This window comes from Magnolia sinica, chromosome 2 (genome assembly GCF_029962835.1).
Source record: "Magnolia sinica isolate HGM2019 chromosome 2, MsV1, whole genome shotgun sequence".
Taxonomy (NCBI): Eukaryota; Viridiplantae; Streptophyta; class Magnoliopsida; order Magnoliales; family Magnoliaceae; genus Magnolia; species Magnolia sinica.
This window is the reverse complement of record NC_080574.1, coordinates 44283750-44296046: the sequence shown is the minus strand read 5'-3', so window position 1 is coordinate 44296046 and position 12297 is coordinate 44283750. Positions and strand designations below refer to the sequence as shown.

The 12297-nt window shown below is 39.8% G+C and overlaps 1 protein-coding gene across 1 annotated transcript in view; it reads left to right on the top strand.

The window, feature by feature from the left end:
• Positions 1 to 739: 739 nt before the first annotated feature.
• LOC131237059 (protein STRICTOSIDINE SYNTHASE-LIKE 5-like) overlaps positions 740 to 12297 on the top strand; it is a 28550-nt gene continuing 16992 nt past the window's right edge. The window contains exons 1-2 of the mRNA XM_058234702.1: positions 740 to 1309; positions 11599 to 11906. Coding sequence (XP_058090685.1) covers positions 893 to 1309; positions 11599 to 11906 — 725 coding nt within the window. The 5' untranslated portion in view covers positions 740 to 892. The remainder of the gene's footprint in view (positions 1310 to 11598; positions 11907 to 12297) is intronic.

Below are 12297 nucleotides of genomic sequence, written 5' to 3'. Positions count from 1 at the left end.
ATTGCTATGGAAACTTGTTGCATTTAGAACGCTGTCTAAGGGGAGCAAATTCGATTTCAAGCCAAGTAATTCACATCACGCCTCGACTCAATTCAATAAGTCTTCTATCTTTAAATTTTTATTTTTTTCTTTTCTTTTGTATTCTCAATTTTTTAATAATATATTTGATTCAACCAAAATAAACCTACACACTTATGCACTAAAATGGGAAGTCCAACCATTGAAATTATCCAAATTGTGTTTGAGTCCACCGTACTGTGAATGTTCTATCCAATCCACTCATATGACTCACTGCAGGAGCATGAAAGGCTCCCCACGTATCACCACTACATTCGAAGACTCATGCATGTGAGCCACACCGTGTGAATTTAGAGTTATTTTACACTATTCCCTATGTTGTGACCCACTTAAGTCAGGCCACAGCAAACTCAGTTGGGTATAAAGAGGGGATGAAGTCCAAACAGTTGGACCACAAGCTATATTCTACCTAGCCAAGAACGTCAACTTTGTAAAGGTTAACGTGACATCCAACTCCTTCAATAATAATATACAAGTGTGGTCCATTGGTTGAGAGGATGTGGCTGATTTTTATTTAAATTGATCATCATCATGAGTTCAACATATTGGACGGCTTGGATGTAAAGTAGTTATAATAATAATAAAAGGTGAGAAGTTATTCACTGTGTGGACAGTAATTTATACTCCAAACCTACTGGACTTCAGACCTCCTACATAAATAATTCTTTGCCATTTTTGGCATCTTGCCTTTTAATATCTCCATCATCGTCTTGGAGTCTTCAACTCCGAAATCGACCCAAAACCATACAACGAAAAGGCCACCGTGTGATCAAAACCACTCATTTCTCACCATCTTAAGCGAAGACCCAAAACCATGGCCGGTGCAACCACCTCCACCACAACATCCACCACCATATGGCCCACCCTTCTCTTCTTGGGGGTGGTCCCAGTCGCCGTCGCGATCCTTCTCTACCGAGCTGACGGGTTCGACCCGGCTCCGCTGCCCGACCACGGCTCGTGGCCCTCCAGAGCCGTGCCGGCCCGCAATGATCGGATACTCAAGGTGGCGGAGAAGTTGGGTGATGGGCTATTGCATGGACCCGAGGACATGGCATATGACGCTGAGGCCCATGTTCTCTACACCGGCTGCGATGATGGGTGGATCAAGAAGGTCACGCTTGCTGATGTGGCATCATCGGTGACCGTTGATAACTGGGCCCATGTTGGTGGCCGACCGCTCGGCGTTGCTCTTGGACTTCATAAGGACCTCATCGTCGCCGACGCCAATAAGGTAGTTTCTTTTCTTCTTCTTCTTCTTCTTCTTCTTCTTTTTTTTTTTATTTTTTCTTCAGAACTAGCCCTAATTCCCCGGTAACATCTTGTGGGGCCCACCTTGATGATCAATTATATATCCACACCGTCCATCCATTTTTCCAGACCATTTTATTGGATGATATTAGAAATCAAGCATATACAAATCTCAGGTCGACCACACGGTAGGAAACAGAGGTTATTAAACTCCTACCATTAAAAACATCCCAAGGCCCAACGTAAGCGGATCCGTAATGTTTAATTTCCATCCAACCCCATGATAAGGTCGAACAGAACTTGATGAACGAATAATGGAAAGTTGAAATTGATCTAACGCTGTTGTGGCCTACAAAACGTTTTAGTGGTAATTCACCACCTTTTCTGGTTGTGGTCCACCGGAGAATTGGATCAGTTGAAATTTTGTTTCCTAAAATGCGCTGTAAAAACAGATGGGGGGCTTCCGCATACAACATATTTATGAAGGTGGGCCCCACACTGTAAGGGGTGTTACCCGGGACGCGATTTAGCTACTGAACCCGACAGTAGCGAGTTGGCTACTGGGGTGACGTCATCGCGTTCTTTGGGCCCACCATGATGTATGTGTTGTATCCACACCATCCATCCACTTAGAGATAATTTTAAGTCATTAGCCAAAGAATGAGGTAGATGCAAAGCTCAAGTGGACCCACCGTAGAAAATCGGCGTCCGCTTTGAATGGGAATACCTGACCAACCAGAAGCCTTGATTCTACCTCCTATCACGTTTTCTGCGTGTGGGGCGCTGCCCGTACAAGCGTACACCACTACGCTGAAAGTCTGTGATTTCCCAGAATTCCATGGGTAGTACCATTATTTTAAGATTTTTGGGTAATGACCTGATTTTTGGGTCCGAAGATCTAATCAGCACATGTGTTTTAGGGCTGCTTGGTTCAAGCAAGGTTATATCATTGATAAGCAGTTGTCCATGGTTTGTAAACGCATGATTATCCGCGATTATTACGATTTCGTGTGGTACAGGGCCTGGTAGCCCACGCCCAACCTTATTAGCCTGACCTGCTTTTAAGTAGGGCTTGGTCTACAAGCCAGCCAGGCCTGGATTTAAATTATTTTATTCCGGCCTAGCTCAGCCTAACCCCACCTAATCTGAGTTTATATTTACATGTGTTATATCTTACGAATACACAATTCCAATCCTCGATTAAACAATCCATCATTGATTTCATTCCTCTAAAATATTTATTTCTTTGTGTATGTGTGATCCATTTGATAAATGCAAAGTTCATTCAGTACTGTTTCTTATAATATGGTTCACTTGAGATTAGGATATACCTCATTTTTGGTCTCATAACCTAAAATGATTTATAAAAATATGTGGACAGCATGGATGAAAAACATACATCATGATAAGGCCCACAGAGCACCGACCACCAGCCATTCATGTCAGGGGAGTAGCCAATCCGTTTCCACTTTAGGAAGGTTTAACGGTGGTCATTGCTCTTCTCACTGCTTTCTTGGTGTGATCCATCGGAGTTTTTGAGATGGCTGATTTTAATATTCTTGTCGCAAAGTGGTTGTTCAAAACAGATGGAAGGTTGGATTTATCACTGAAATCTCTTTAGACCCCATGCGCAGGGATATTTTTTCTGGCCAAGTCACCGGCAAACCGCTCCAGACCTCAGGGTACACAAATATTCCTATTTCCTACGCCCGGGTGCATGGACCCACGGAGATGTCCGTGACATCCACTCCGTTTATCTCAATAGGAAGCGGATATATAACTCATGCCGGACATACCACACGAAACAGTGGGAGTCGAACGCCTGAGGTTGATAGAAGTTTCCTATGGGAATGGTATTTGTTCTTACAGTTTATCTCCAGGAGGACGAACCAGATAATTGCATCAACAATTATGGTCACCTCCAATGAGTTTTCAACAGGGTGCGCTTTTGTTCCCAGTATTTTGTTGGTGTGGCCCACCTGATTTTTGGATCTTCCATTAGTTGTGTCCCATCTGAGTTGTGGGTCCAGCAGATTTTTGGTCCTATTGCATAATTTTGACGATAAAACCTGATAGATGGTCCGGATTTTAGTGGACCTATGTACCCGGTTTATTTTTATTTTTTATGCACTGCGATTAAAACAAGGAGCTGGGGAGGATTCCGGTCCCACTTTTTATGGGACACTGATAACGTGGAAACGTTGGGCCCCACCAATACAATTACTTGGGAAGAAAATAATGTTCAACTCATTAGGTGGGCTACAAGTTTGAAATTAATGACCAACCGACCGTCCGAGTCAGCATACAGGTGTGGCCCACCTATTGGGATTTCCTTGATTTCTGAGAAGCTTATGATCTTCATGATGGAGCCCACCATTTTGACGGTAGTGATATACTACACAAGTCGAAATGTTGGCAGGAGAGACCCTATATACGGCTCCGCAAGTTGTGTCCTTAGCCTTTATGCTGTCATTTCTCTTTCTTTAATGTTCTTCTTAAAAGGTGGCAGAGATCAGTTGGAGGACTTGTTCTTATTAGTTTAAATAATGTGATATGTGCCCATCAGGTGATATGATATAAATTTAATTACTTGCTGGGATGGCCCACCACAGCAGTTCGCTGCTGGAGCCATCACACGCCGCCCATTTGTTGGACTACATGCCTGGCGCACTCGGAGTCGGTAGTGATCACTCCAGTACTGAGATGGGTATTAGTTGGTGCTGGAAAAGCGCCATTGGTTCCACCATGATCAATGTGTTTTATCTATCCTATCCATCCCATTTTTTTCAGCTCGTTTTAGAGTATGAGCTAAAAAATAAGGTAGATCCAAATCTCAGGTAGAGCACACCAAAGTAAACATTGGTGCTTGAATGCCCACCATTAAAAACGTCTCGGGCCCACAAAAGTTTTGGATCAATGACTTAGGGAAGAGTGTCAAATGATGATGAGAGAGATCATCGTCTTTCCCAAGTAGTTAAAATTTTAAATCCACAAAAAATAATAAGAGAAAATTTAAATATTTTTATTGAATAATCTGTAATGTGTATTATTTATTAATTAATTATACCACTAATAAAAAAAAAAGAGAGTAAAATCCTAATTTGAATCACTTTCTAATTTTAATAGAAGTCATAATTCAATTAGAATAGAGTTTACCTAACATAGCAAGATTTGCGAAAATTAGAAAGTCATAACTTGACCCTTCAGAGAATTCCATACATGATTACAATCCATCTCGAAAAAAGATAGAAATGTAATTCTCTAAAAATAAGGAAATACGATAAAAAAATGAAATTATTAAAATAATAATTTTTTCTAAAATTTTATTTTTGAATGGTAAGCATGCATTTTCTCACGAAGTAGACGGATGTGACTCACATTGTGGATCAATTGACCTTAGATGACTTGCTCCATAAAGATCGATAGATTGTGCGTCCCGTAACGATACCTAGATCAAAAGTTATAACCGATTTGTGGTTTACATTCAAATGTCAATTTCTTCCTATTTGAAATGAATTTCTTTGAACCAAATACACCTAGGCTCAGTTACACCATGCTCTACATATGATTAGGCTTAAATTCGACAAGCTATGTTTGCTTTTGCTTCCGCTTGACCTTCTTTTGGCCCAACCATGCTAAGAATATATTTGTGCCACATCCTACATCTATCAAGGCCTGTGTGAACTAATTTATAACTTCAATGACTAATAAACATTACAATAGCCACTCAAAAGCTTTTAATGGTAGGCATTCAATCACCACAGTTTCTTTGGTGTGCTCCACCTAAGATTTGGAATTGCCCTAATGTTGGGATCGTAACTTAAAATAAGCTGGTAAAATAAGTAAATGACATTAATGTTAGTGCATCAGTTTGTCAATAATGTGAGCTGAGGAGTCTTGAGTCAGTTGAGCCCCCTTTGGAAAATATTAGAAAGACCGAAGACTTGAAGACTTGAAGTATCAAGGCATGCAGACAACAAGTAAATTGAGATGCCTTGGCAATCCTAGCCCTAGACTCCTTAAGTTTCAAAACAATTTACCTCTAGATAATACATTCCCAATAGAAAACAATGTATCTATCATCTCAAGCCTTTGCCTTAAAATAAACATTATAAACTAGTATTATAAAACTTCAAAGCCACTAGAAACCATAAAATCAAACAACAACTTTCTACAAAATATCAATCGAATCAACGAGTCATCGATCAATCAAATATTCGATTGGTTGACCTATCAAAAACGGTCAAAACTGTCTAAGGAGATTTATTAGTAAATCACTAATTAGTTCGATTGATCAACTCGCCATTATAAATTTATTAGAGTTTTTCTTTATATAATTTGCAACCGGATCTGTGTAAATGATGGATATTTGTGAATTAGAAGCCCTAGTATATTCCACTCTTCCTCAACACTCTTAGGCTTTATCCTAAAGAGTTTCATGTCTCTCCTCTTGTGATTAATCACTCTAATGAACATTTCAGGTTCCATTATGAAGATGTGCATGAACTCCTCAAATTTTCTAGATATTAAACACCATCCCAATAAGTAAATTCTTGTCTATAATATCTAGAATATCCATATAGGTGAATCTCCTTATTAGAACCAATTATCCATTAATTGTAGCAGATTTTGCCATCCTCCCATTGCCTTCGTAGCCTCATATGTACATAATGTGCAAGATATCTAATCGTAGGAGCTGAAACATCCGCATCAAGATTGAGAGAGCACATGAGAAGCAGATTCAAGAAGAGAAAATGCGTCTCAAGAAGATGAATTAACAAGGATCAATCCAACAGGTATGTTGTTATTTTAAAGTCCACGTACTATGTTATGTAGGATTGGGTATAGAGTTTGTAACCCAAACTTACATAGGTCTTTGTGTAAGATCGTATTGCCACCAGATATGGGTGCGTATGTAGGCCATCAACACTGGTGTAAACATGTAAGCCCTTGTATAGGATCGCCTCCAACAAGAGTGTACGTAGGTCCTTTGATTAAGAATGAAGTTATTGGTTAATTAATAAAAAACTAATTAAGTCTCCATGGGAGCCATCGATATAGGTAAAAATGTGTTCCACCAACACAGGTGAGTACATATAGGTCTTTGTGTATGATCGTCACCAACACTACTGTATAAGTGTAGGTATGTGGTGAACCTATAAAACTATTGTGAATATTAGATGTGAACATATTGAAAACCTTTGAGATAGTAAAATTTGATACACTCAAGGAGAGTGTGTTCGTTGGCAGTGGAGTAGGCAATTAGCCGAACCACTATATATCGTTGTCTTTGTGATTCTGATTTGAGTATAATATTTTATTTGTATTTGTGACTTGAATGGTTTAATTCATATGAATGCATAATTAGATTGTATGTTATGTGCTTAATTGATTACACACGCACACACAAAATATTTATCTCTCACATAGACTATTACACTCTATTAGTTGTATCTTAATTAGTCTATATTTTTTGTTTATATTTCCTAATTACATAAATTGGTAAAGAATTTTAAAAAGACTTATTCCCTCCCCTCTAGGACATATAGCCATAATTCTAAGCTCTGTCAAGCTTCCGTACATAGCGTGTGGTGTCATGTTAGACTATTTATGCAATTTCAATGGATAAATCATACATATCTTGACAAGGTACATAAAGCTTTTTCCAGCACCAACACAACCTCAATACTGGAGGGTTATAACTGAATTTGAGTTCATGTTTGACACACACTAAGCGATAAATAAATAAATAAAGATACAATAGAAGAAGAAGAAGATGGGTGTGAATTAGGTGTTATGCAGTAACAGCTAAGAGGGTGTTATCTTTATCGTAGGGCCCACCTTGATAATATGTTGTATATCCACTCTAGTCATCCATATTTCCAGCCCATTTTAGGACGCAGTCCCAAACATTAAGCATATTCAAATCTTAGGTGTAGTATAAAAAACTATAAGAAAGAGTGATGATTGAATGCTTACCATTAAAATTTTCCGAAGGCCCACTGTAAGAAAATCCATAAAGTTTATTTGTCATCCAACCAGTTGATAAAGTCAAACAAAACTGAATGAAGGGAAATCACAAACATTAGCTTGATCCAAGACTTTTGTGCCTGAAAAAGCTTTTAATGATCATTCACCAATTTTTTCAGTGGTGTGGTCCAACAAAGATTTGGATCTGCGTAAGTTTTGGAATAACATTCTTAAATGAGCTGAAAAAACGTATGGATGGAGTGGATATGAATTACATTCATGAAGGTGGGCCCAACACGGTAAGGGTAACAGCTTATCCGCTCTCGAAGAAGATACCTTCACCCTCCATTTAATTGACTATCTTACCCGTCATGTTTGTGTAACAGATCGCGACTCATTGGGCATCCTAGAAACAAAAGGATAAAACAGTCATTCACAAACAGCACACGTATCTTGAAAAGATTACCTTTAAAAATCTCCCCTCCTGAAGGGCCCGCATGATGGAAGCGGATTGCAGTCTAACTCAGTACGCTACTGACTAAAGTCTGTGGGCCCATCGTGATTCGTATCTTTATCCACTCCGTCCATACATTTTACCAGATAATTTTAGAACTTGGGTAAAAAAATAAAGTATATCCAACGCTCAAGTGGACTACACCACGGGAAACAGGGTGAATTGAATGTCTATAAGGCTATCCATTTGGTAGAGCAGACTATGTACGGCTACGTAATCATATGTTAAATTATTTTTGCTCGATTTTTTCTTTTCTACTTGCCTAATTAACATGAAAGGCTATTTAGTAGGTGTCAATGGACCGAGCTCGGGCCTGAAAAATTAAAATTTTGAATAGGCCCTACCTAATGGCACGGCCTAAAACAGTTCAAAATCCGAGCCAAGACCTACCAGCTCCAGCCTGTTGACAGCCTACTATTTAGGCATGAATGTGTGTAACCCAAGATGTCGCGCATCACTTGGTAAACCTACTTCAACAAGAATAAATCTGTGGATTAAGGAATCACTTAAGTAGGTGGATCCATGACTGTAGGAATATCTATCATGATGTATGTGTTCTATATCCATGATGTCCATCCATTTTGCTAGCTCATTTTAAGGCATGAGCTCAAAAATGAATTAGATGCAAATATCAGGTGGACCACATCACAGGAAATAGTGGTGATTAAACGTCCACCATTAAAATCTTCCTAGGACCCACAATAATGTTTATTTGCCATCTACCCATTGGTAACATCACATAAACCTGGATGAAGGGAAAACACAAATATCATCTTGATCCAAAACTTTCGTAGCTGGGAAAGAAGTTTTAATGTTGGGTGTTCAATCATCTTGTTTTTTATGGTTTGATCCACCTGAAGGTTGGATTTGCAATGAGGTAGTAAAATAGATGAATGACATGAATATACAATACATGCATCACTTGGCTCCCACAGTCATGGATCCACCAAATCTAAATCCATCGCAAGGGAATTGCCTAATGAGCCTGCCAACACATTTTAAAATATGGGCGCAAAAAATTAAGCAAATCCGAAGCTGTAGTAGACCACATCACAAGAAATAAGGTGATTGAATGCTTATCATTAAAAACTTTTTGAGAGCTGCAAAAGTTTTGGATTAAGTTAATGTTTGTGTTTTCCCTTCATCGTGACCTCATGAACTGGTTAGATGTGAAGTAAACATCATGAAAGCCCTAGGAAGGTTTTAATGGTGGTGTTATTATCAGTAGGCGTCATTATCGTAACTATTTCCCAACATTAATGTTCTTTTCAGTACATATTATTTGCACAGTTCACCCTACGTATGAGTGGACCATCTCTAAAATATGTACCACTTGATGGTTGATCCAATATGGTAGATTCCACTCCCTCAAATTGGATCTTCAGTATCCCAAGCATTTCTAAAAGTAGGCGTATTGCGGTAAATTTAAGGATGAGGATGGGTTCAATTGTAGACTCACGAGAGTTTCAACACTAAGGTCTTAGGTTCGAGTACCCAAAAATGAAAAAAAAAAGAAAAAGAAAAAAAAGAAAAGAAAAGATGAGGATGGTCATTGGTAGTTGACGATTTAGCATATTCAATTCCATCCACCTCATACTTTCTTCGTCTTTTTAATTCTTGAATTCATTAATCTTATGAAGGCAGCAGAGATCAACCCTCACCCTCCGTAAAGACTCTTTCAACCCCATACATCCATCTATATCTATGTTGTCCTTGTCATCATCATCTGTATTAAATATAACTTACTAACATTGGATATTTTGCCCTTACACTTATTTTAAGAACTTTTATCACTAGAGGATAAAATTGTCATTAGAAATGCAAGTGGTTAATAAAGGATAGTTGCACCATTTACAAGCAAAATCAAACTTGCTTCCTTTCACTACTTGTAATGTGTAGTTCACGTAGATTTTTTTAATCTCTACGTGTAGCTCCCATCATGATGACTATACGACATCTACTTCAATATATTAATTACATCAACTCAACTTGAATGCCAATTTAAAAATTAGGTTGTTCAAAGACTTGAGTATGCTACGGTAAATAAAATAGGAAAAATGAGTTGTCCACCATTTACTTCTTTCTCTTTGCAACATGCAATTACGTGTTACTTTCACATTTCTTCTCTCCCCTTCAAATCTCTCTTCTCTCTCTATCCCTTCCTGGCATGTGTTACAGATAGTGACATATTCCCAACTTCCATAAAGGGGAGCAGATTGGGTACTTACCCCGCTGGGACCTAGCTAGAGATGGACGGACTTGTCAAGGGCTTTGTTAGGCCCATCCTGATATATGTGTTTTATCCAAGCTTAATACAACACGGAAAGCAGTGGTGACAATGGTCCCACTGTTGAAACCTTCATAGTACACACATTGATATTTATTTTCCATCCAACCTATTCATAAAGGTTGCATAGACAAGTATGAAAGGAAAACATAAATATCAGCTTGATTCAAAACTTCTTTGTCCCAGTAGGCTTTCAGTCCCAGGGGCTTTCAGTAATTGTTATTCAGTTACAACTATTTCCTATGGTGTTGTTCACTTATACATTAGATCTGCCTTATTTTTTAGCATATCGCCTAAAATGATTTTTCAAAATGGATAGACGAAATGGGTAAAACACATACATGACGATGGCCCCAGTTAGGGCCTGACAGGACTGTCCGTCTCCATCGAAAACGGATTGGCTACTCCACTCCCCTACCACTAGCCGATGGCTTGTGGTCGGTGCTCTCTGTGGGCACCAGCATGATGTATGTAGTTCATCCATGCCGTCCATTTATTTTTGTAGATCATTTTATGATCTAAGAATGAGGTATATGCCAATTTCAAGCAGACCACATTGCAGGAAACAGTGTTGATTGAACCTCGACCATTAAAAACTTTCTGGGGGCTATAAAAGTTTTGTATCAAGCTGATCTTTGTTTTTTTCACTTCTGTTTTTTTCACTTCATCTAGGTCTGTATGACCTAATCAACAGATTGGATGTCAAACAAACAATACAGTGGGCCTTAGGAGGATTTTAATGGTGGATATGCAATCACTATTGTTTTCCTGTGGTGTGGTCCACCTGAGATTTATATCCCTATCATTTTTGGGCTCAACCCCTAGAATAATAGTGGCGCCTGCAGAGCACCGACTACTAGCCACTGGGCTAGTGGCGGGGAGTAGCCAATCCGTTTCCGTCTCCAACCGACGCGGATTGCATCCGACACTGGCCCCAGACGGTGGAAATCAGTCTGGGCAGGGCTCTGTGGGGCCCACCGTGATGTAAGTGTTTCTCCCACCCCGTTCATAGCTTTTTTCAGATCATTTTAAGGTATGATCCTAAAATTGAAGCAGGTCTTACAGATGCAGTACCACACCAAAGGAAACTGCAGTGATGATGACACCCACTGTTGAAACCTTTCCAAGGGGCACCGTGATGTTTTTTTTTTTTACCATCCAAGCTATTCAGAAGGTCACGTAGAAGTGGATGAAGTGGCAAAAAAAAAAAAGTATCTGCTTGATCCGAAACTTCTCAATCCCCACTTTGTGGTCCACTTAAGCCCTGTTCCGGCCACATTGTTTGGTTCATGCATTAAAATGACATAAGAGAAATGATCAACGGCGTGGATGAAACACTTACATCACGGTGGGCCCACAGAGCCGTCTATAACTCCGTCGCGGTGGAGTTAGTATTCAATCCCCGCCGTCGGTAAAGGGACCAGGCTCCACTGGTTCGAACTAGCGGCATAGAAATAAATGAAGGGCAAAACAGTCATTTATAAACACAGTGTGGTGGCAGGGACTGCTGAGGGTCACGACAGAGGGTGCGGTGGAGCTGCTGACCAATGAGGCCGAGGGCCTCAAATTCCGTTTAACCGACGGTGTAGATGTCGCCAGCGATGGAATGATTTACTTCACGGATGCATCGCACAAATACAGCTTGGATGTTGCCATGATGGACATTATGGGGGGCCGTCCATATGGACGGCTGATGAGCTTCGATCCATCGACCAAAAAGACACAAGTCCTTGTTCGTGGCCTCTATTTTGCCAATGGCGTCGCACTCTCCCCACAACATGACTTCCTAGTCTTCTGCGAGACCGTCCTGTAAGTTCTCACTGACTCCAAACCGTTGGATCTTGATCAGATGATGATATTATGTGGGGCCCATGATTAAGTCGTCTAAACCGTTTATCTGATGGGTTCCTCCATAATTGGAATAAATGACCCTTCTGATCAGTGGCCTACAAATAGATGGTTTATGATTAGAAAAAGCGATAGTCCAGGCAAAAATCCAATGTCCACCATCCATTTCTGACGGTTCTGATCATCTAACTAGGAGCCCCACTTGTAAGATGAACGGCACTAATTAAGTTTATAAAGTGGTGGGTATAAAAGCTTGCGGAGACAGTCACATGTAACGTGTACGCCGTACTGATTTTAGAATCCGGATCCTCCGCTTACCCCCTAGCAAGGATTTCTACCAACCCCGTTACAT